The sequence below is a fragment of the Anoplophora glabripennis genome, unplaced genomic scaffold, assembly GCF_000390285.2.
Source record: "Anoplophora glabripennis isolate ALB-LARVAE unplaced genomic scaffold, Agla_2.0 scaffold336, whole genome shotgun sequence".
In the NCBI taxonomy this organism is placed as follows: domain Eukaryota; kingdom Metazoa; phylum Arthropoda; class Insecta; order Coleoptera; family Cerambycidae; genus Anoplophora; species Anoplophora glabripennis.
Window position 1 is genome coordinate 523,565 of NW_019417416.1, and position 25,531 is coordinate 549,095.

The 25,531-nt window shown below is 31.7% G+C and overlaps 1 protein-coding gene across 1 annotated transcript in view; it reads left to right on the top strand.

The window, feature by feature from the left end:
* The first annotated feature begins 3,010 nt into the window (after positions 1 to 3,010).
* Positions 3,011 to 25,531, top strand: part of LOC108910262 (frizzled-4) — a 40,628-nt gene continuing 18,107 nt past the window's right edge. The window contains exons 1-2 of the mRNA XM_018714814.2: positions 3,011 to 3,465; positions 19,557 to 19,762. Coding sequence (XP_018570330.1) covers positions 3,283 to 3,465; positions 19,557 to 19,762 — 389 coding nt within the window. The 5' untranslated portion in view covers positions 3,011 to 3,282. The remainder of the gene's footprint in view (positions 3,466 to 19,556; positions 19,763 to 25,531) is intronic.

Here is a 25,531-nt window from a genome sequence, read left to right on the forward strand (position 1 = left end):
AAGTGAGCGGTTGTGCATAACTTCAACTTTTTGGTACCTATGCATCAACTGTTTCTCATAAAAATTAGAACATGGTTATGGAGCAAATTTAGTTTAAAAATTATTGTACTAAACTTAATTAATTAATTTAGAAAATGGAAGAAAAATGGATATAAAAAATAAACAACCTATTGTAACAAACGAAGAAAATAAAATAAGCCATGGTTTGGCTCACGAGTATTTACAATCATATAAATATTTTTGATATTCTCTTACTTCCGAGTATTGAAGATTTGTTAACCTCATAATTAAGAAAAATAGAAAATAATTTGTAAGGTAGGTTTCTTATTTAAAATCAAAAAATTTAAAACATTTTCTTCAATCTGTAATAGAATTAAAAAATATTAAAACATATACTGTCATAAAACATTAAATAAGACTAGGAATATTTGGCAATTTAAATTTAACTTTTTCGTTCCCAGGAACACCATCTACAAGTATGAAAGTAAAACAGATACAAAAAAAAGTAGAGCCCTGTTGAACCATTTACGTTTTTCGACTATGTAAAATATGCCTTATAGTATTTAGGAAAATGCTAATGGAAATATTAAGAGACACCACCGCATAGTCCTACGATAACAGAGGTTGACAAACAATTTTTTTTGGTATTTAGATCAGTTCTATAATTTCTTGTAAATTTTGATGTGCTGAAACCAAATTTGAAGAGTAAAAAAAATTTCATCGTTTAGATTTTTTGTGATCGCAGGAACAAGTCTCTTCTATATTAAATATGCAGTTTTCTCAATACTTACTACCTTTTTTGAAACATGAAGAATACCGACTCTGTCTCAATTTTAACCTAGATAACCAATTTCCTTTGTATTTTTGAGCGCTCAACTTAAATCCGATGTCAAAATAGAACACACTGCGTCTGCCCTTCCTTTTCAAGGTCAAAAAGAGAAATAGAACTGAGTATACCCTTTTGGCCCTTGGAAGGGCACAGTGCCCTTTTTTGACATCGGATTTATACTTCTGTATATAATTTTAATGGTTTTTGTCCTTTTTCGCTCTAAAAAGGGCCGTCGGTCAATTTTAGACATCAGATTCGTGTTGAGCACTCAAATACATAGGAAACCAGCTTGGCTCTAAAAAAAAGAGGTATCGCAGTCAGCGACTTACCGATATGATAGATTTTCCGGGCTTTCTGTGGTGATTCAATATACAGGGTGACCACAAATTTCACCGACAACGTTTGACTGCATGTTCACAACGATCTACGAAAAAAAAGTTAAATAAAAACTTTTAGGTTTTTGAGTTACAGGACTTCAAAATTGTCAAAAATAAAACTAATTTAATTAATAACTTCTTAACCCTTTTATAGATCGCGTTAAAATTTGGCACATTTATTTGGACTATTATGGCATATTATTTCTTAAAGCTTTATTCAAATCGATATACTGGGTGATAGTTTTCTCCGGTTACCTCTCCCTTTTAGCGGTGAAAACTTTTCCAGTGGTCGTATTTTTTTAAAACGGGCAGCAACATTGAAAACGTCGATTTATTTAAAAAATATATTGTCTCTTGAGAAAATCGCCTACAGAAAGCCATTCTTGAGAAAAATGGAATTATTTGCAGGGCTGTACTTTTCGGTTTGCGTAGCAATGTCACGCATTTAAAACTTTGATTTCAGTAGGCGATGAAAACAAGATGTTCATTGCTGTAGCTATCAGGTACAAAAGGGTTATGAAGTTATTAATTAAATTAGTTTTATTTTTGACAACTTTGAAGGCTTGTAACTCAAAACCCAAAAATTATTTCTTTAGCTTTTTTTGTAAATCGTCGTGAATATGCAGTCAAACGTACACCCTGTAGAGGAGACTTGTCCCTGAAAAAATTAACGAATGAAATTTGTTTTATTCTTCAAATTTGGTTTCAGCACTTCAAAATCTATAAAAAAGGTAGGTCTGATCTAAAAACCTCATTTTTTTTTGTTGGCCTGTGTAATCATTGATTTAAAAAAAAATACTAATTCTAAAATGTATAATTTACCTACGTATACAGTTCATGCTAGTTGATATTAAAATAACAGCATATTTAGTGTTTATAAAAACCTTTCCAATGCATAGAAATATTTGAGCATATAAAAGCCTTCATTAATGATATTATTCATGATGTAAACCGACTATAAGTCCTTAGGTAAGCGAGCTGTAAAGGCGGCTTGCTTTGATGGTGCCGAAACATTCCTGGTGAGCTTCCCACTTATATTCACAAACCATATCGATAAAGTCGTGGAAAATGTAGCAAATTGTTTTATCAATAAAAATATATACTTGCCTAATAATAATACACTCTTACTACATTACTTACATATTTTTAAATAAAATAATCATGACATCACATGGGTTAATAATAATGCTGTGGAGAGTAGGGAGTAGGTGATATATTACTACGTGTAAAGGTTGATTCATATTAGAAAAAAGTGCACAGTTTTATGCGAAAAATATTATGGGGACTCAACTTTTTCATAAATTTATTTGATTTATGACAGAACTAACAGATTGATAAATGAAAATAAAGAATAAATAGGTATATAGGACTATGGTATAAAAAAATGAAAAAAGTAAAAGATGGCAAAATTTGATAATTCAAAATTTTCCATGTAGATTTTAATTTACTTTAATGCCAGCTACAGACGTAGACATTGTGACTATACAGATCAAACTCTGTGACGTCTATTTTGTGGATGGGAAATCTTTTGATTGGTCAAGTGGAAGGAATAAATTAAATAGTAGCTGCATAGATAAGTCATTACCGATACGGTTTATTGTAGCAAATAAGGTATAGCTAGCATGAGTAATGTTTATTGAAAAAATATATCTTAAACAGCGACAACTACCGAAATCGAACGTCTCAAATGTCACATAAAAGTTTATCCTACGCTTTATCGACCTGGATCATCCATAAAATTATCACGGTACTCTAAAAAGTTTATCTTTTGTAAGCGGTTGTTTTGTAGCAAGCCGGCCGACGTTCATTTGTTCAGCGACCTTCTCTCGTTTATACCCGTAACGTAGAGTGCTGTGGACCTACAGGCACGAAATAACAAAACGTGGTCGGTTTTCAGTCGTTTTCTGTGCCGCAATCGAAGATATTGACTATTAGAGGAAGTACAATTAATTAAATATGAATTATTGTGTGATTCGCAGAAGAAAATATATATTTATATTTGTTAATTACGTTAATACGTCCATTTAATTCATAAAATTTCTCATTTTCTGCATTTCTTCGGTAAATTATTTCGCGATGAAGAGCTGGAAGAACGCGGTTTTCGTGTTATTCTTCTTGTTTTTAATTATTTCGGTGAAACTTTCGGACAGTTTAAGATGTGAAAAAATAAGTACAGCTCTGTGCCAGAATTTGGGATATAATTCGACGCTGATGCCGAATTTTATGGGCCACGGAAATCAAAAGGACGCCGATGTTGCGGTAATTATCTGTAATTTAGTTTGTTATCTTTATATTACTTGTTTTTCCCGTTTTATTGCCTTTTTGTTTATTTGTGCGACAATCCTAGCCTATATGATCGGGGCAAACATGCGTTTTACACTTTGTTTATTTTCCCTTCAAACATTTTTACTTTATCTTAACAAATGAAAAAATCAAGAGAAACGTTTCACTTTGAAGTCGGTTATTATAAACTGTTAAATTATTTTTAGCATATTGTATATTTTCGTAGCGGAAATGCATAACTACTTTGATTTAAAGATTTTTGTATTAGAATAATACACAGATGATTTACAAGATATAAATATTTGAAATATTGAAATGAAAGAACCATTGCCTAAATATATAAAACTAGAAAATGGTAAACTTAACAAATATTGTATACCGTATATAATAATAGGTATTGGTCGTTGATAATGCGTCTTTATAAATAATATATAGATATTTACAATACTTAAGCTTCCGAGATACAAAATAATACTTTATATTCGTTGTCACATGTAGATAAAAAACAATATTTTATATTATCTAAGTTACGTTTTGTTTATAGAGGACATTTTCAACATCGTTCTTTGCAATTGAAGCTACATCAATTTTTCATTATATTTTTAATTTACAAGTTCCTTTCTAGGTATATAATTTACAATTTATACGGAATGTAATATTCGCGCATTATCTATTTCGTTTTAACTTGCCGGCTTTTGAGTTGAGATGTGTTTGTTAAGGACTGTTTGCAATCCCTTCGATTTAATTCAACCCCTATCTCATTCGATTGTAACGTCATAAACATTACAACCCTCGTTCTGATATTTGAGTATTTACATCAGGGACAGCCCCTCAAAGGATCCGTTTTCATATTATTAGCCATAATAATAGCGCAGTCGACATAAATCTGACTGCAAGGGTCGTATTTCAGTTGTGAGGAGCGAATTGCCGCACACTGAATGAAACTTATAAATACTCGGATTACTGCCTAAAGACAGATTATTATTTTTTATTTGTATCTGATAACGACAAATTTTGGAGCAACTGCTAACAAAATATAATTTTAATATATTTTACATTTTTATTAAATCTCATCTTAAGTTATTTCTAATACAAAAATATTTTTCTGTACTACTTAGCGCAGTAAAATACCTAATCTAATGATTTAAAGGAATCATGCTTATTAATTTAGAATTGCACATTGAAAGTAGAAATCAAAAATATTAAAGTAGATAATAGGTAAGCCCTTTTCTTTCTTTTGAATATTTTTCTTATTTTCACCAATTTTCTCAACTGTCAAAGTTGTTACACCAATTTTCTTTTGATAGCCTGTATGTTATCGTTTCAATCGGTAATTGATGATGGTTTTAAAAAGTAATTCGTACTACAAGTCATTATACCTATTTGTGATGCTAAATAAATGAGCATAAGCGGTTGCCATTCCAACTACTTAAATAGTTCATACTGATACCACATAGTTAGTAATATGTGCTAATACTGTGCTATTTTAAGTTAAAAGTTACAGGTCAAGTGGTAAATTACGCAGGCCGATAAAAAAATTTCTTGTAGATTTTGATGGGCTGAAACCACAGGCTGAAACCAAAATTGAAGAGTAAAAAAATTTTCATCGTTTAGATTTTTTGTAATCGCAGGGATAAGACTGTTCTATATTGTATATGCAGTTACCTCGATTCGATACTACCTACCTTTGGTTCTTTGATAAATATGAATAATACCCACTCTATCCCGATTTTAACCTAGATGACTGATTTCGTATGTATTTTGGGTGCTGGACATAAATCTGATGTCCAAACTTGGCCCTTTTTAGGGAAAAAAGGCAAAAACACAGTTGTATTGAAAAAAGAAGTGTAATGTGTTTTCTATGTATTTTTGGGCGCTCAACATAAATCCGATATCAAAAAAAGGCCCTTCCAACGACCAAAACGGCAACTACTCAATTCTATTGAAAAATCTCAAGCGTGTAGTGTTTTTTAAGAACAGTCTAACCTGACCTAACTAGTGCCAAAATACGCATGCGGAAAACCTTTGAAAGGGTTTTAACCCTTCGTAAGGATCGTGCCAAGTTTTTATCACTTCTACCTTGGTTGTCACTCTTCAAATTTGGTTTCAGCGCAACAGAATCTATAATAAATGGTAGTAGGTCTGAAAAATTATTAAGAAAAACAAACAAAATTTTTGACCTGTTATCTATCAGGAATATTATGAAAGTAATAAAATGCCTTTATCTATTAATTAACCAAGGCAGGAACCTATAAAAAATAATGGATTTTTCATTATAACTACAAAAACCTATTTTCAGTTGATGACTGAGTTATTTTGGGAAATACGTTTTTCTTGGAAACGACTGAAGATATTACGTTTTGAAAACGGTGTTTTCTTTAGTGGCCGACTCAAATGTGGGGATTTTTTTGTAATACGTTAACATTGGCGTAGCTTGGTGGCGCCCTGATATTTTTTTTCAGTAACATACCTATTTTGACGCCGCTAGAAATAACCATTAGTTGTAAGATTTTTTTCTATTTAGGTACCTAAGTACCTACAGGGTGAGTCAAAATTCACTCCCCAGCGGCCGGATATATATTCTAAAATAAAAAATAAAACAAAAATGTAGAATACTAAAATTTCGAAAGCGGAGCCGTTTTCAAATAAATTATTAGTTTTAGTTCAATAAATGCGCAAATTTCGACAGACTAATCAAGTTGGCCGGACAAAAACAAGGAGTTTTCAATGACCACAACCTTCATTATTGGCATTATGAGAATCCTCATGAATAACGTCAACGGACTCAGCAAAGACATTGGTCTGTAAATGTTTGGATAGTTATTTACGGGAAAAGGATCATAGGTCCATATTTTTTGCCAAGAATACTGAATGATGAAAATTACAGTAATTTTTGCGAGAACATTTTTCCAGGTTTGATAGAAGATATTCCTCTACAACAACGTGCAACTATGTGGTTTCAGCATGAAGGTGCGCCCGCACATGCCACATTACAAGTACGACATATTTTGAACCTAATAAATGAATTGGACGGGGTGGACCAACACCATGGCCACCTCGGTCTCCTGACTTGATTCCGATAGACTTTTGGTTATGGGGATACATAAAAGAAAAGTTTATTTTACTGTGCCTGTAGGCAGGATTCATGAAGCAGTAGCGGAAATAAATGAAGCTAATTTCTGTTCCGTTGCCAGGAGTTTCTACCACAGATTGCAGAAGTGTATTAACGAAAATGGTAATTGTTTTGAAGGTTAGCCAAAGCCAGAAGGATCTTCGTTCTTGCTATTTCTTATTTTGTATGGATTTAAATGGTGGATTTTAATGGTGTTAATATTAAACAAAAAAAATTGTAAATTTGAATTTTTCTCTACAAAATTTTCCGAAAACGGCTCCGCTTTCGAGATTTTAGTATTCTACATTTTTGTTTTATTTTTTATTTTAGAATATATCCGGCCGCTGGGGAGTGAATTTTGACTCACCCTGTATACAGTGTGTCCGCAAATTTCACCGACAAAGTTTGACTGCCTATTCACGACGATAAATAAATACGATCTACGAAAAAAAGTTAAATAAAAACTTTTTGGTTTTTGAGTTACAGGCCTTCAAAGCTGTCAAAAACAAAACTAATTTAATTAATAACTTTTGCCGATCGCGTTAAAATTTGGGACATTTATTTGGACCATTATGGCATATTATTTCTTAAAGTTTTAGTCAAATCGATATACTGGATGTTAGTTTTCTCCGGTTACCTCTCCCTCTTAGGGGTCAAAACTTATACAGTAGTCGTATTTTTTTAAAACGGGAAGAAACATTGAAAAGGTCGTTTTATTTTAAAAATAATATTGTCTCTTGAGAAAAATTGCATTATTTGCAGGTCTGCATGTTTCGGTTTGCGTAGCAGTGTCACGGATTTAAAACTGAGTTCGGTAGGCGATGAAAATAAGATGTTGATTGCTGTGGCTATCAGGTAACGTCATTATTGTCGTGTTTCTTTAGGATTCTCATCACCCCACACATGCAAATTATGAAGTGTCCGCAGTGTATCAAAACAGTTTTCATAATTTGCGTGTGTGGAGTGATGAGAATCCTAAAGAAACACGACAATAATGACATTACTTGATAGCCACAGCAATCAACATCTTGTTTTCATCGTCTACTTAACTCACAGTTTTAAATTCGTGACACTGCTACGCAAACCGAAACATGCAGACCTGCAAATAATGCGATTTTTCTCAATAATGGCTTCCTCTAGGCTCTAGGCGATTTTCTCAAGAGACAATATTTTTTTTTAAATAAAACGACCTTTTCAATGTTGCTGCCCATTTTAAAAAAGACGACCACTGTAAAAGTTTTGACCGCTAAAAGGGATAGGTATCCGGAGAAAACTATCACCTAGTATATCGATTTGACTAAAGTTTTAAGAAACAATACGCCATAATAGTCCAAATAATTGTTCCAAATTTTAACGCGATCGGTAAAAGGGTTATGAAGTTATTAATTAAACAACTTTGAAGACTTGTAACTCAAAAACTAAAAAATTTTTATTTAATTTTTTTTTCGTAGATCGTATTTATTTATAGTAGTGAATATGCAGTCAAACGTTTTCGGTGAAATTTTCGGACACCCTGTATGTATAATGAAAATAATTAAATTCTGAGAACAATGTTAAGTATATTTTCAGTAGCTGTAAAAAATTTGGTTAGATGTTAGATATCGACGTTTGAAAATCACCTAAAATTCGCGTCCTTGAAATGCATAAAATGCTTGGGCGTAGTTAGGGGTGTCTTTCTTCGAACTTTTTTCTCCATAATGATCTTATTCAGAGTTGTTTGCAGGATGAACCAAATTTATGTAACAATTTGCAAACATTTTTACAGTTACTAAAAATTTTGTATAAATCACATAAATGTGTTTAATTCTACAAAATAACTATACGTATATTCGTTTTGAAGAAAAAAGTTCGATTAATATAACTCAATCAGTTTTTCATATAGGTATCAAAGCAAATAATTTTAAAAAAGTGATTTTCAACCGTTAATATCCCGAAAACAACGCTAAATAGGAAAAAATAATAATTTAATTTAATTTAAATCATGTTCAGTAGTTTTCAGGAAAATAACATTGACCACTTTGTCGATCACCCTGTACTTAAACAGAGCACCTACAGCCTACCCTATAATATGTATAGGGTTATGTTATTAACTACTGAAATATAGAGTTCAAGAACTTAGACAATTATCTCGAAAATTATTTTCTTTTTAAATAGACAGGGTGGTCGAAAGAACAGTGTATAAAAATCAGGCTGTACACATTTGTTTCCACAGCCATGAAACGAAAATAAAACTTTCTGAGAAAACTGACTATATCTCTACAACTGATAAAATGACTTCTAATGAGCTTAAATACAGAACATCCTCAATAAAAGTTGAAGGAAACTAATAAGTGAAGAAAATAAAACGATAAAAAGCAAAATTTTTCAAAATGAACAACAAAAATCAAGCAATAAAATAATAATATGTATATGTATGAACTTTGAGCTAACCGTTGTCTTATCACGCCGGCGCCGTCAAATATTTTTGTTATTCAGTAAATAACTATAATTACTATAACCTCTACTAAGGTGTCTTACAAAATTTACACAAATCTTGGGAGTACCGCAATGTAGAACATTTAGTCAGGGATTCGTATATTTAACAATACGCTCTGTTCCATTAAGATAAATTAATTTATTTTGTGAGGCTCCATATTTATACATTATCCTGTATATTTAAAAGTAATATTAAAGTCTATACTACGTCCACTTTACATATTCCAACGAAGTACACGTAACTGCAAAATTATTGGTCGAAACTGATCGAAAGGCAATCACCGATTCGTTTCGACCAATAGTTTTGCAGGACCGTGCTTATCACGTATGTAGGTATGGTGCTTGTTTATTTTTTTGAAATACGTAAAGCAAACCTTACACAGATTTTACAAAGGATACGTGAAAAGATCCGCAAAAGAGTCCAGAGTTATGACAACTCATGCTTCTTGTACCATTCAGTTTTGGGTCAAAAATCAGATTTTGTCCTCCCTCACCCTCCTTACTCGCCAGACCTGGCTCCTTGCGATTTTTTCTTATTTCGTAAATTAAAATCGGCGCCGTTTTCAGACTATTGATGACATCAAAGCAAATTCGTCACAGACTTTAAAGTCCATTTTAAATGAAACTATCCAAGACTGCTTCGCGAAATGGAAACACCGCTGGGAAAAGTGTATAAATAGGGGAGGGAAGTACTTTGAAGAAGACAAGAAACAATAATGAATAAAATTAATAAAAAACTTAAAAAATGAAGTTCGGTTATTTTCTGAACAGACCTCGTATATGTTGATAAAGCATTACCTATATTAAGTATTTTATTATTTTTATTTGGTGTGTCGCTAAACAAATTCTCCTTACCCGTAGGGTAAATAAGTTTAGCTGAAACTGATATAATACATGAATAGTAATTAGTATAAGCCTGCGCGAAAAGTTTTGTTTCCATTTTGCACGTAGTAGTACCTACCCGTATTTTATGTTTGTTACGCATATTTTAATCCAATGTTTCTATATAAATATAATAATTATTATATGTACATAATGTTTAACAAACACTAATAGCTTTTTAATGTACAACTTTTAACGCCGTTTTTGTACCCTGTATATCATAGACGGGTCATAGACTATCTTATTATCATGTCAACTTAAGCTGATATGACAACTTCCGCTTATTTTCTAATGATGTATCACCTACTGAAGTTTGATTTACAACTCATGGATCACCCTGTATATTATCAGTGATATTTAATTACATAATAAATTTCGTTATAGATAAACGCCTGGAGAATATTATCTGTATATGGAGAGATCAGTAAGTATCATGTGTCCATTTAAAATTTAATTACACTTAAGATTTTATTGATTATATTGCATATTGTAAATTTATAAACCGTATAAGTAGGTAATAGCTAAAAATTTCCTATTATGATTTACCTGCAAATTTTAATGGATTCATCCAGGCAATAAACTTCATTTTCGTTTGCCAGTGATGGGTATACAACGTCTCACTGTTCTAGGGGACTGAACTAGGAGAAAGTTATTAAAAATTTTAACAAATTCTATTTTTCTTAAATTGACAACATTTCAAAACCGACTATATCACCATACGCAGAATTTTATGATTTGCTTCTCTCTCTTCCAAGTTTTATCTTAACGTTTTTTACATGGCGAATATTAACAGCCCACCCTGTATAGCACATTGAGGATGACTCTTTTTAGAGCATATACTGCATAGACGAAGCACAGCTCGTGATTAATAACGCATTTCCCTCCGCTCTCTAGCAGATAGGGCATCTCCTAACCTCTGACAAAACAAGGGTACAAAAGTTGTGTTTACTTAATAAAATTATTGAATTAATTATAACAATTAAGTTGCCATTACAAAATGGCAAAATTTCTACCCTATGCCAATCATGCCGTGTAATTGATTTTAAATCATTTCTTTGCTCAGAAACCGTTAATTTTACAAAAAAATATATTATTTACATCCTGTATAACTTGAGGGTGTATTTCTTAAATCATTCTAATCCCAGAAAGTCTAAATGAAGCCAAGTATTTACAAACCACTAGTATAGTATTTCCGATATCAATTGAAGAATCAAGACATTGACAGTATGTACAAGGTTCGGTCGCTGACGCATCAACTCGGCATTGAAATATTTGAAAAACTTGTTCCCATATTTATTTAGCCATACCCATATATGTACAGGTCTGGTCGAACTAAACGTGGAGGTGTATACGCCCAGTTGAAGAATGCGAGCGCGGGCAAATGAAATCTGACACAGCTGCATTGGGCCACTGGGCAATAAATCTCAACTCTTGACAAGTGTTGACAAATTGCCCAGCACTGCAGTGCAGCAATGCGAAATTTTGTGTGATTCAGGTAATTTTATTTTTTTATAAACACCTTCTATTAATCATTGATATTACAATTGCGTAAGAGAGAAATAATATTATTACAAAATGGCATTTTGGAGACCTTTTAAAACGGAACAAAACGAAATTTACCACCAATATAATAAAATTGTTTGAGGACATAAATATTTAAAATATGTTATTAGCCAAATGAACATATAGAAATTTTCTACACATTATATATAACTTATAATTTTTACCTTTCGCAGAAAACTTTTTTACAGACGCCTATGAAAGCCATTAAATTTTATTGTCAGGCATTTTTTTACATGTGCAACTGACTTCGGAAAGACTATACAGGGTGTGGAGATTAAAAAAATAAATAAAACATTAATTTTGTCTGACGATATTGTAGGTACCTAGATTGAAGAAATAATGATTCAATTAATTAAAGGCAAAAATTATGTGCACAAATATGTTAACCAGTTGCGAATGTACCGGATAGTACTCACAACGGAAACCCAAAATTTCTACTTCACTGAGTTTTTTTGGCTATTGCTGCTATTGATTTATTTATTTACAAACATATTACCCTAGTTACAACCAATTACATGGAGGAAGTTAATTGATTACATTAAAAAATAAATTAAACTTATAATAATAAAAGTGCGTAATAAAAAATTACATAAACAGTGCAGGAATGAGGGAAACCTGGAAAACCTCATTAATTAGAGGGGCGGTCAAATGCCAACCGGTGTCAATCTCTCACATTGTCCCAAGCCAACATTTTTCCACCCTACCATACCTGCACAGAGGGTGCCAAACCTCCGTACAGGCATAGCTAATCTACAGTCTACCGGCCGCGGGATTCGAAACCCGGCCAGATAGCACACATCGATTTAAGTACTGACCGAGGTACTGACGCCTTAAACCGTGCGGCTATCGACCGATTAAACTAAGACTAAGTTTATAAAAACATCGTGATTTCGGAGAGTATTGAAACTATCTATCTGAATACTTTTTAATACCTATTCGAGGTAAAGGTGCATAAAATAGTGTATCAAAGATAGTCTAAAGTTAAGTCAATATGGTACTATTTTTTTTAATCTCTATATAATGTTATGATTAAGTTCCGTTGAAGATAACCTAATATTAAAAATTGTTTCAGGATCACGAATATTGTGACCTAGCAATAACAAAATTGCGCTTGTTTGCATTTAACTGTAATTTGTTGAGGGCACACCATGTATTTAGACTGTTTAAGGAAATTTACAGAAATTTAAGTAATTAATTATTTTGTAGATCTTCGCATCATCAGCATATAAAAGACACTCGACATGTAACTCAATAACTACGTCATTTATGAATATATTGAAAACCAATTGCATTAATCTTCATAGGTTTGTAAAAAGTCCGACAAATATGCGAATTATTACACAATTTCTTTCCTAACTTTTTAATTTCGTGAAAAATTATTACATGTAAAACCCGTTTTAGAACGTAGAATGTCGATTAAAATTTAAGTTGATTTATTGGTATGGCAAGAATAATAAGTCATGTTCGTTTAATTAATAAATTATCTATTGCCCATTTGCAAATAAGTTGTGTACCTATTTCCTGTATACCTACTGCGTATCCAAACAAACAAAGATAAAGGCCGGATTGCTTGGTCGATCTCCAAACCGTCATCGCAGCCAGTCTCCGGTTCTTAGAAGAGCTCGAAGAGAGCTTAGGGCGGGTACCAAAGGAAAAAAATCGAGAATATAATAATAGATGCTGAGCCTAAGGGACCTCCAGCACCTGTATAGCTAATTACAGGGCGGCACGCTCACAAAGGCGCCTAGCCACGCTTGATTATGTCGAAATCTACCTACTATACGGCGCAGAGCTGTGGACATAAACGATGTTATCCAAGGGGAAAAAATTACATTCGATGTGGGGTATTATTTCAGATAACTTCGAGGAAAACGGACCCCGGCCGTTTTAAAATGTGTTTGGCCATTCGTTTTAATAGTAAGGTCTAAAATTTCGGTTGAAATGTCAAGTTAATAATTCAGTTTTAGTCGTTAAGAGTCCTTAAAACACAATATTTGATAAATATACATAAAAGTTAAAATATTTTTGAATTTTTTCTCAGGACTTCTGAAGCTATTATGTAGGTTTTATTGAGCATTCCTAAAATATCAAAACAAAAAAATAAAAAGTGTAAATCTAAACCTGAGTACACACGTAACTCACGGATGCTTGCACGGAAGCAACAATGAAAATTTGATCACGCCGTACAATTCAAATAGCTTTTGTTTAATTGCCAGTGTTGTAGTAGCAAGAAAAAGAAAAAGTCGGAGTACTAGAGATATTATTTGCGTATGGATGAGTACACAATCGTATATTGAATTACTAGATTTACTATAAAAACAAGAAGAACAAAGCCGTTAGTCCACACGCTGTCGACATTAAGATTTCTAGCTACTGATCGAAGTTTTGGAAACTTAAAAGCCGCTAGTACCCAAGCCTGTTTTTTCTTATTTTTATCCATGTAATCCTTACTTTTGACCTTCCAAAGACATTTTGGTATACTAATTGAAATTGAAATATCAATCCAAAAACAAAGTTTTCAATTTTGTGACACAAATATGTTAGTTTTGCATCATCATGTGTGGGGTGGTAAAACAAACTTCATAGTATAATGTTAGACGTCACCGATTTAATTTTTCCCATTTTTGTATACAGGGTGGAAATAAATAAGTATTGCAATAAAATATATTAAAATAAGCTCAAATAAATTGAATGAAGCCTTAATTATAAACGGAAAGCTGTTTTATCCTTTAAAAGCAACATTATTATTTACAACTTCTCAAAAATGTGAGTTTGATAATACGTGACTAAGCAACATTTAGGGATACAAATTAGTTGATTTTAATAATAAATTGTGTTTTTCTAATCTCAAAACGTTCTGTCTTAAAATGTGACACAGAGAGATCAGAGCTAACGACATCTGCAAAATAGCCGAACATTGAAGAAAATAATTGAAATTAGTATGAACAACAAAAGACAATGCTTTAGTCACATTGGCTATATGAAAGGAGGATCTAGATTCTAGATAAATTAATTTTTGATAAATTTATTTTTGCGTAGAATGTCACACTGAGACAAATAAATGTTTGTTTCCATTTCTATTTTCGTTATCAAAATTCATGTCATTTTCCATAGTTTACCTGTAAATGTTTATCTACTTTGGTAGTATATCTACGGAAGTAGATAAACATGAAATATGATAAATATTTAGTTCTAGTTACTAATCAATAATAGGTATATATAAATAATAATTTAGGGGATAATTTGATATGCAGATTTAGATACAGATATTTAACAGAATTATCGACTATTATTTTGGTTTGTTTTTTAATTGACACCCAGTAGTAAATGTGAAGTAAATCATCTCGTGCACTTTATACTTTAAAAGGGTTTCAGCCAGATACTGATTATTTTTAATTTTGGCACGGTATAAGTAAGATTGACAGTCAACAATTAACTAAGTCAATAATTAACCTCTTTAGACACAAAGTTCATCCCTTCTTAGAAAACAAATGTCCACCATATTATTATGTAATATTGCCATGGCTGTTTCCCGTAAGTATAGTGTCTACCCACGATTGTGTTCCGAGGAATGAAAGTAAATTAGAGAAAATATTATAAAATTTTCTGTTCGTAAGCTAAAAATGTTATACAGGGTGGCCAATTTTTAGATAAATTTCAAATTTTCTGCAAGCAGCGTATGCTATTTTTTTTAAATATCGAAAAACGCCATTAAAAGATATAAATTACGCGAAAGTCGTAAATATAAAGTTTTATTGCTTCGCAAAAGTAGAATAAATCATTTAATATCAGTTAACGTGGCTTAGTCACACTTGTGATTCTCGTAGTTACCAGAAATTGCTTAAAAAATGATAATTACTTAAAATCGATTGATTTCGTACAGGAACTTCTAGAAAGTCATAAAATTTTATTGTTTCTTTCTGTTAAATTATTAGATTATGAATGTTTTGGAGAATTATTTGGAAATCTGAAATCCTACTTATTAGTAGGCGAGCGGTTCACCCCTAAAAAGATGCTTCTAAATGATAGTCAATTGATATAAACAAAATGGTTTTTGTTCTTTGACAAAAATTCGATAAATGTTTCGTTTCCGAGATATTTACAATTTAATGTGAAAAAAGTGACGAAATCAACAAATTTCCCGATTTTTTTTCTCAAAAACTACTGAACAAAGTTTAATTCTAAAAAAGCATAATAATCGGCAGATCTTTTACTTTAAGATATACTTTGTTGATATAGGTCAATTATTTTATTGAAGGTCTAAAGCGAGTAAAAAAAACAGTTTTAAAGAAAATAATGATAAACATATTTTTGTTCATGTAGTGGAAAATGTTCTACGAAAAATTGTAACTTTCATCGAACCTGGAATGCTATGCAGGCTGTGCGTGCTCAGATGAATGTCAGAATGTTTCATCCTAATTGATGATGAAACGCTTATTTCAACTCAAGAACTTGTCGAAAATAACGAAAAACATATTATTTAAAAATTAAATAAGAAAGAAATTAATATAGATACTTTTATTGCTCTTAATATTTTCGTAAAATAAAAATAAAATAATTATCCTATACAATAATTTATCCAATAATAGTAATTTTTTTTACTACTTTTTTGTTTACCTATAACAATTGACTGACCACGCCGAAAAATATAATTGAAATATGTAAATTATCAGAAAATACACTATAAAATAAAAAAAGTTTCATGCTGTAGGTTTTTGTTTTAAAAATTTAGTCGGTTCATGCTTTTTTTTAGGGGTGAACCGCTCGCCTATAAAGAAATGGTATTGTTTTCCCAATACTTTTTACATAGTTCACAATTTGTACAAACTTACAAGGGAAGTTATCGAAGTGTCAGTGACCGATTTCAATGAAACCTCACTATGTTGTAGAGAACAAAAAAAAATTGAGAGTATGTATATTTCTTTTCTGCCGATAAACATTTTAAAGCACTCTTAGACTTTTCCCCCAAAAACAGATTTTCTAAGAAATCTCTGTTTCTGTACAATTTTTTTTAAACCAATTGGATATTGTTTACTATCGATCACCGATATTATAATTTTGTGTGTCTTATAATTTTATATATAAGTACTGAACACCCTATATATCAAACGAAGAAAGTAATAAAATTTTAAAAGTTTAAGAATAAGCAGTAAATTATGACATTTTCTCATTTTGCAAAAAAGTTTAACCTCTACGGGAGACTATCGTGAGACACACTGTATATGTATTATGCAAAATGGTCTCGTCGTGAGTACCTACCTCAAATCATCAGAATGTGAAGTTCATCGCAGATCATTATAATAGGGAATCTTTCAAATTAAATGCTTTAAAAAACTCTAAAACAAATAAAACAAACAGATAGGTACATACCTTCATAAATTTTCAATTAACCATCGATGAATTGATTAACCAACCTGGATCTGATATCTTCTATATACAGTGTGAATTTTTAGTGCGTCATGCCTAGAGTAATGCTTAGTAATGAAAAAAATATGAATCAGTGATTATTTTTTATATATAGGATGTAGTGCGACAAAATATGTAAATGATAAAATGAGTATTTTGGATGTGACGGTAAATCAGAATGCTTTCACTTTGACACTTCGTTAATTCTTTTTATATGATTCTTTCAGAATTTGTATATTTTCTCGAATTTTAAGAATATAGTTCAATAATAGACACCTACATATATAGTAGTATAATCATTTATCAGCTGCAAATTAGTACAAATTTCATCTAGCTCCTCTGGGAACTACAGAGCCTTCATAAATGTTTACAAGTCACTTGACCGCCGAGCTTAGGCAACCCAACATTGCACGATTGGTACTGATACCGAAAATTCTCTAAATCTTGGCGTTTACATTGAACAATGACAAACCGCTCCGTCTACGCTCGAGATAATGCAATCGCTGATTGGTTAAATAGAAGCATGTGAAAAATTACACCAATCACAGCCGATGAAACAGGATATTGTGTTTTAATGTAATCTTGATCTTATTGTTTTAATTTTACCGAAATTTAATCGCCAACTTGAAGGAAATAAAATTACTGTTCCAAACAAAATTAGTGGTCACGTGGATTGTAACCATTTATGAAGGCTATGTATCTACTGCACAAAAGAAACGAATAATGCATTTAAAAATAAATAAATACTGTTTTATAATACATTAAAGCCATTTTGTTGAAACAATAAAATTTTAAATTTTTGTAGATGAAAATTTCAAAATTATAACACTTCAAAAACTGTAAAAAGGTACTTTTTTATTTTTCGTATACCATTTATATTTTTGAAGAATTCGGTATAACCCTACTTGTGTATTTTGATTTCATAACTAATTAAAATAAAAAACTAACAAAATCAGATGGCTGAAGCTTTATATTTTTAAAAATGGACATGAGTTGCATCATAATGAAACATCATTATCCATTTTCAAAAAAATTGTCGAGCGAATCATATTTTAATATTATTTTTATTTTAATTACCCAGGCTGTACTAAGTCAGTTAGGATTTTTTAAATGAAAGGGACTTATTAAATTATTTCAAAAGTTATGACTTATCACTTTTATATTAAAATTCTCGTCATTCTTGATCCAATCTTACACTTAATATAGCTAGTGTCAAAACAGGAAACTTAAAATTTATAATTTTTAATCGAAACATTATATCACATTTCAAAAGACTAATAATTTTGATATTTTTTCAGTTGTTATAATTTTGAAATTCAAATCATATGTTCCAGTTTTCCTGAAATAAGTGAAAAAAATTTTGAACACGATGAAATTTAAGAAAATTTGTTTCGTATTTTGTTTTTGAGATACAAAAATTTAACCATTTTTTTTTTTTTCAAAAAATAAATGCGTGAAAATTGGTGTAATAGAGTTTTTGATGGTACTAAAAACGTCACTATTGTTAGTTTGTGACCGTAAGCTAGAGATCAGTACTTAATATCTTTCCCGGTGACAAATTTTTTTTTAAGGTTATTCTATTATTATTATTTATCTAGGTCGTTTTGCATTGAAAAATTTAATTTTAAACAAAAAGAGGTGCTGTTATTAAATTAACTGAAAATTTACCGATTCTTTTTTTTTTGAGAAAGACATAATTCACTGTTCCCTAATGTACAGGATGTTGAAATGAATGGGCCATACTTCAAGGGTAGCTTCCTTGGGTAAAAATACAGATTTGGATCAAGTTACCGAGGTTAAATCTTGTTTTATTAAAAAGTTGATGGCTAAAACAACAGTGAAGTATTTAACACCCTCAAAAATTCAGGCAATATATTGTTTTTTTGGAAAATAATATAGTTACAATTAAATTTAAAAGTATCTCACACTAAGACGCTTAATTCTTTTTTGGTGAAATGCAGGAACGATTTTTTTAGGTCCAAACAATTTGGAAAGGTGTCCACAACTGTTCAAATAAGGTTTTGCAACACCTGCTTTATGCACATTTTGCCATGGTGATGACTTAACTGTCGAAACGTATTTTGTATTCTTTTTGTAAACTGCGGTATTCAGCAATTTATGCTCCCCAAAAACCTTACAAAATATAAAAAAGCTGTTATAGGTATACACATCCTCGAGTTGATAAAGAGCTAATCTTGATATTGGTTTGGTACCCGCATATGATGAAATATAACTCGAGTGAAGAGTGAGCGCAAAATTCCATATCTACCGACAAAGTGCTGATAAAACTACAATATTCAATAATAATGCCTCTTTCAAGTACGCCGAACCTTTATAAACAGTCATAAAGTTTTAGTGATGGTTATAACGCGCGTATTTGCTTATCGTAAAATATTCGACTCAACACATTTTATTACTACCATCGGGTTTAAAAATATAACTCGGTATTTGTATTTCCACAAAAAAAATGAAATTTAATTTCCAAGGAATTTGTGTTTCGAAACAGGAAGGCACGCCTGCTCTTAAATCAAGCATTCCAATTTCTAAAAGCCAATTAATTATAACTGAATAGAATGCTATGCCATTAACAAAAGGATGGGAGGATTGAACTTGTTTGGTTTTGTTCCAGCTCCGATCCTACGAGCCGTTCTTGAACCACAAGTGTTCGAAGAACATCCGCCTTTTCATCTGTTCCGTGTTTGTCCCGATGTGCTCGGAACATGTTCCGGAACCGATCCAAGCGTGCAGGGCACTTTGCGAACAGGTCAAAAACGATTGTTCAGATTCCCTGAAGAAACTTGGACTAGACTGGCCCCAGGAATTAAACTGTTCCAGGTAAGACATGTACAATTTACCGATCGAATATTCCTTTTCCTGCAAAGCTTTTCAAAGTCAGTTACAAATTACGTGAAATACAGGTGTGGATTACCCGATATTTAGGTATTTATTTTCAAATACATGCCTGTGTCGTTTAGGGATTACAATGACAACAGAAAGTGATTTAAAATGCGAGTATATTAACATCCAAGTTAGCCACACTGAGTGATAACGTCGATATCAGAAAATCCGTAGATTTTCTCCATTTTGTGTACCTCGAATTTATATTTTTCTGTTTCTATTAATATAACTTGTTTCTGATGAAACTTTAGTTTCAATTACCAGTTTACTTAAGAATATTTCCTGAATGTGGGTTTCCCCGGTAATTTTTACTATTGATTTTAGGGAAAAAGAAGATGTAGGGCCCTTTTAGAGTTTCAAAAATTCAGTTGTACGTTTGCATAATTTCAAACATATAAATACGTTGTAATATGGACACACATATTTAGAAATTAGAAGCAATATAAGATATTACAACCTACAATTGCATCTTTTTATGAAATTCAATTTAAATTGTGATGGGACCTGCACCAGTTTAGGCAGTTTAAGACTTCAGTATTCAGTCTTTTAAATAATCATGAAAAATGTGCTGAAAATACGGTTATGACGATTTAAAAAGTGACGACGTGTGGTTTTAAGATGAACGTAACATTTGGTTGAATAGAGGAATTTAATTAATTTATATATCTTATGTTTAAGTACTTGGCACCAGTTATTGACGTATATGACCTTCGATCGAAGCTTATGACATATTTAAATACTCCAGTGATCGTCATAGTACGAAGTAGTTATTGACATGTAGGGATTACTTGAACAAAAAGTGATGATGTTTTTCTTCAAGAAAAAAATGCAGTATTATAAATAATGATCATAGAATTTTGGCTGCGTCAGTAGGTAATTAATTCATCCTAACTTTGCCGCCTATTAGATATATAAAAATAATAAATGTTTCATTTAATTTTAAGCTACATCTTTTAGTAAAGTATAATATAAAATATAATAAACTGTGAAACTGAAGTAAAAAGAGTACCTATAAAAAAATTATACAGGTATTACCTCGGGTGTCTTAATTGAAACACTCTGTATACAGGGTGTAAGAAGTTTGACTGCCATTACTTCAGCATGAGATAAGAGTAATCATAAATGAACAAAAAAATTGTATACAGGTTCGGAAAGTCCCCATGGTACATCGGCCGTTACTTGAGAGCGATAAAATAAGTCATAGAAATCCGTGCGATAGAGAAGGATGGCTATAATGAAGGGGTCTCATAGTCACCGCCCGTTTCGCCCTTCCACAAATAAGATCCACTTCCACTTGTAATTCAGCGACTGGTGGTCATCTTTGTTTTCGTCGTTTGCCTTTTCTTTAATAGATGTCACTACTTATACAATTCCGACTCCGGTATTCCGATATGTTAATACAATCCGTTAACAGAGGGCAGCACAACGCGTAACAAAAAAAACTTTTTGCAGTAGCTAGTAGATACCTCTGTTTGTAAATCTAGTGACCTTGTTTCCCCTACTGAGAAGTTATTCAAATGGAGTATAGTGCTCAGCTGCTTTAAAGTTCATTTAGTTGTTATTTAAGTATACTTTTTAAAGTGACTTAAAAATTCCAAGAAATAAAGCAAAATTCCCTATTTCCCCAATTCCAACATATGCTCAAAATGTTCACCACCATTTTCGAAGCACGCACGACACCTTCGAATCCAATTTTCGCGCACTAGCTGGAAAATACCTCAAGAAAAGGAAATAGCGGTACGCAAAAAACACTCCGACACGGTCGAATCCAGATACCAACTGAAGTGCGTATTGGTGGTTGCTGGACACCTTAGTACCTCATGTTAATAAACCGCCGCGTCGTTGTCACATTGCTCGATATGAATATTATTGAAATTTAAATTTTTTACAACGCTAATTATTTTTTAGAATTAAGCATCAAGAAGTTCAAAAATGTGATAAACATTGTATTTTATGGTATTCTATGCACGCAGTTATGTCAGTCAATTAGTTAATTAATCGAACATCAAGTTGGAGAATTTGATAATTTTTTTCTCGGAAATGGTTGCGTCATATAAGGTTTTTTTATTTATTTTAATGTCTGTCTGTCTTTAATCGTCTGTCAAAATTAAGGTAGTAAAATTCTAACATCCTGTATACAACATTTTTTTAATATACCAATTTAATTTGTGTTATTTATCCTTATTGTAATTTAATTTGAATGTAAAAGAAGACGCATATGCATGCAATGGTCAAGTTTTTTTTCCTAAAAAATGATTTTTTGATTTTGAGTGAATAAAAATATTGTTACTGCTGATGTTTATTTTGAAAAGTACATTTAATCAAATTTTGGCTGTTTCTGAACAATATTTTGTTTTTACTTTTTTTTTTAAATATCTAATACAATTTTTTAATTTTTTCGATATATAGTGGCATCTCATGTGGTGAATGATTGTAGAAACTCAATAAGTTTCATCTTAAAAAAAAAATGAAAATAATCGAACAAAAACTAAAACAGTTATTAAAAATATTGAAGTCTTACGTAGAACACTGTAAATATAATAATAATCAATAATTATCTTATCAATAATAACAGCAGTAGGTAACCAATATTATACCTACCCACCTATAGAATTCACTTTTTTATTGATTATAATTTTATTGTAAGAAAAGTGTTTAGTAATTTCAACCGTTAATTCTATAACCTAAGCTTGTGAACAAGTTAGATTTTAATGAAAAGCAAACATTTTTATTAGTTACCTATTTTGTTATTCCTTGAGAAAATAAATTTATAATTTTTGATAGGTTAAGTGCCCATATTGAAGTTGAATTTTCATGTTATGAAGATATAGGTTTAATATATACATATTATTTTAAATAAAACTATGAGTTTTCATATTTGAATAGAACTTATATAAAGAATATAAAATTTGATACATTTACGGATGTCCTAGAAGTGCTTGGAAAAAATAAAATGTTGCCATTCAGTTCTCAGAAAAAACATGAAATTATGTTATAGGCAGCCTAGTTTTCGAGACAGGGTGTTATTTTTTTTTAATATTACATTTAGGCACATATCTCTGGAGATGTTTGTCGTAAACGACTGTAACTTGGAGCGACGACTTAATTAAAAAAAAGGTAATCATTCACCGAATTTGTATTCAATTATGTTATCCAGTCAGTGGCGGAGATACCAGAAGATACTTTTATTAAGAACCTGAGAATTTCGACTTCGTATTTTGGAAATTCAATCGGTCCGTTTATTCTTAAATTTAAAAAATATATATTGCATTTTATTCGTAAAGCGAGTCATTTTCGAGTTATTTAGTTTTTTTTAAGCCTAAAATATACTTATATATACAGGGTGTCTCACATTTAAATAGCAGGACTTCAGGAATCAGTAGAAGACCTCATTTTGATTCTAAAAGTTCCTATATATATGGGTCCTAAAACGCTTAGTTTCTGAGATACAGGGCGTTCAATTTTATTTTTGTTTTATTTATTTATTTTTTAACTAAATAAGCGCTGACAAAAAAAATCATCATGTTGCGGCGAAAGACTTAGTATTTGAGGGCAAATAATTTGACACAGAAAATCATCGCATATTAGTTCCAGTGGTGGAGATAGAGGGGTCTCTATGCATATTTTTATAAAAAAAAGTATAGCCGATTTGATATTTTGCAAATGTTTTCGAAAAATATGAAAGAGCATTCAATTTTACCCAGAAAAGGCCCTCTTGTCCAAAGTCGATAGGAGGTGGCGTTTTCAAGAAAAACCGAAAATACTGTTTAGAAGTCAAATAATAATTTTTAAACATTGTGTTACAACTAAATTAAATATGTAGTTCAAAAATTCGGTTAAAATTGTTTTTAATTAATTAAATGAAAATAAATACAAAAATAAATAACGAAAACCATATTACATCAAAGCAAATGTTCGAAATGTAAACCATTTTCTTCGATACATAACTGACACCGACGCTGAATAGAACGTCTCATTTGAATTAAGTTATTGTCTCTGATTTCACTGCATGCGTTCCGAATCCGACGAATAAGTTCATCCCTTGTGTCCACAGTAGTGGTATAAACTCTCTCTTTAATAAAACCCCAGAGGAAAAAATCTAGGGGTGTCAGATCAGGGGATCGGGGAGGCCATGCAACGATACCCCCGCGGCCAATCCATTTTTCGGGAAAGTGGGTGTTCAACCAGTTCCTGACATTTCGGCCAAAATGAGCTGGACAGCCATCAAGTTGAAACCATGCTCGCATTCTTAAATTCAGAGGAATTTCCTCCCACATGTTGGCACTCTCGGTCTCTAAGAACTCTAAGAAATTCGCAGAATTCAGTCGTTGAGGTAAGATGTAAGGGCCGAAAAGACAATTGTTATAAACGCCGAGCCAAATATTAACACTAAATTCGTGCTGAAAATTTCGTGGTCTGATTGCATGCGGGTTTTCATGTGCCCACTCATGCTGATTGTGTAAATTTGTCACACCTCGACGAGTAAAACATGACTCGTCGGTCCATAATATGTGTGATAAAAAATTTCCGTCGTTTTCAATTGAGTTAAGAATCCACCGAGAAAAAGCTATTCTATGTTCCTCGTCACCCGGACGTAAACCCTGAACAGGTTGTAAGTGGTAGGGATGTCTATGATCTCGTCTTAATGTTCTAGAAATAGTGCACCTGGAAACACCAATAATCCTGGAAATTTTTCTGGTACTCGTCGTGGGATCTCTGTCAAATTCGTGCAAGATTCGCTGATTCCTCCTATTTCTGCCAATATTAACGTTAATTATGTTGCGATCCCTATGGACCAGATTCAATCCGTCATTAGCGAAACGTTGATGAATATTAATAAAAACGTGTGGATGCGGCTGTCTTCTATTAGGAAATCGTCTCCGATATTCCCTAGCAGCTTCTGCCGAGTTCCCATTGGCAAACCCGTATACGAAGTGAATATCTGCGTATTCTTGGTTCGTAAACTTAAACGGCATTTTGAATTTGTTGCAATTTTTTTTAATACTCTACACACAATTAGAAACTATAATAAAATAAGCGCAAATGTCAATATTAGAATGACATTTCAAGTCTGATTTGATTTCTAAACAGTATTTTCGGTTTTTCTTAATTCGACTTCTAAACAGTATTTTCGGTTTTTCTTGAAAACGCCACCTCCTATCGACTTTGGACAAGAGGGCCTTTTCTGGGTAAAATTGAATGCTCTTTCATATTTTTCGAAAACATTTGGAAAATATCAAATCGGCTATACTTTTTTTTATAAAAATATGCATAGAGACCCCTCTATCTCCACCACTGGAACTAATATGCGATGATTTTCTGTGTCAAATTATTTGCCCTTAAATACTAAGTCTTTCGCCGCAACATGATGATTTTTTTGTCAGCGGTTATTTAGTTAAAAAATAAATAAATAAAACAAAAATAAAATTGAACGCCCTGTATCTCAGAAACTAAGCGTTTTAGGACCCATATATATAGGAACTTTTAAACTCAAAATGAGGTCTCCTACTGATTCCTGAAGTCCTGCTATTTAAATGTGAGACACCCTGTATATACCTGAACTTGCTACATGTTGAACATATCGAAAATAATTCTAAAACCGTTCGTTTCTCCAAAATTTTTTTTCTTACAAATACGATTTTAAATTCCATGTGACTAGAAAAAAGGCAGTAGCGTAAAAATTTTCCCTTGCAATACCTCGGAAAA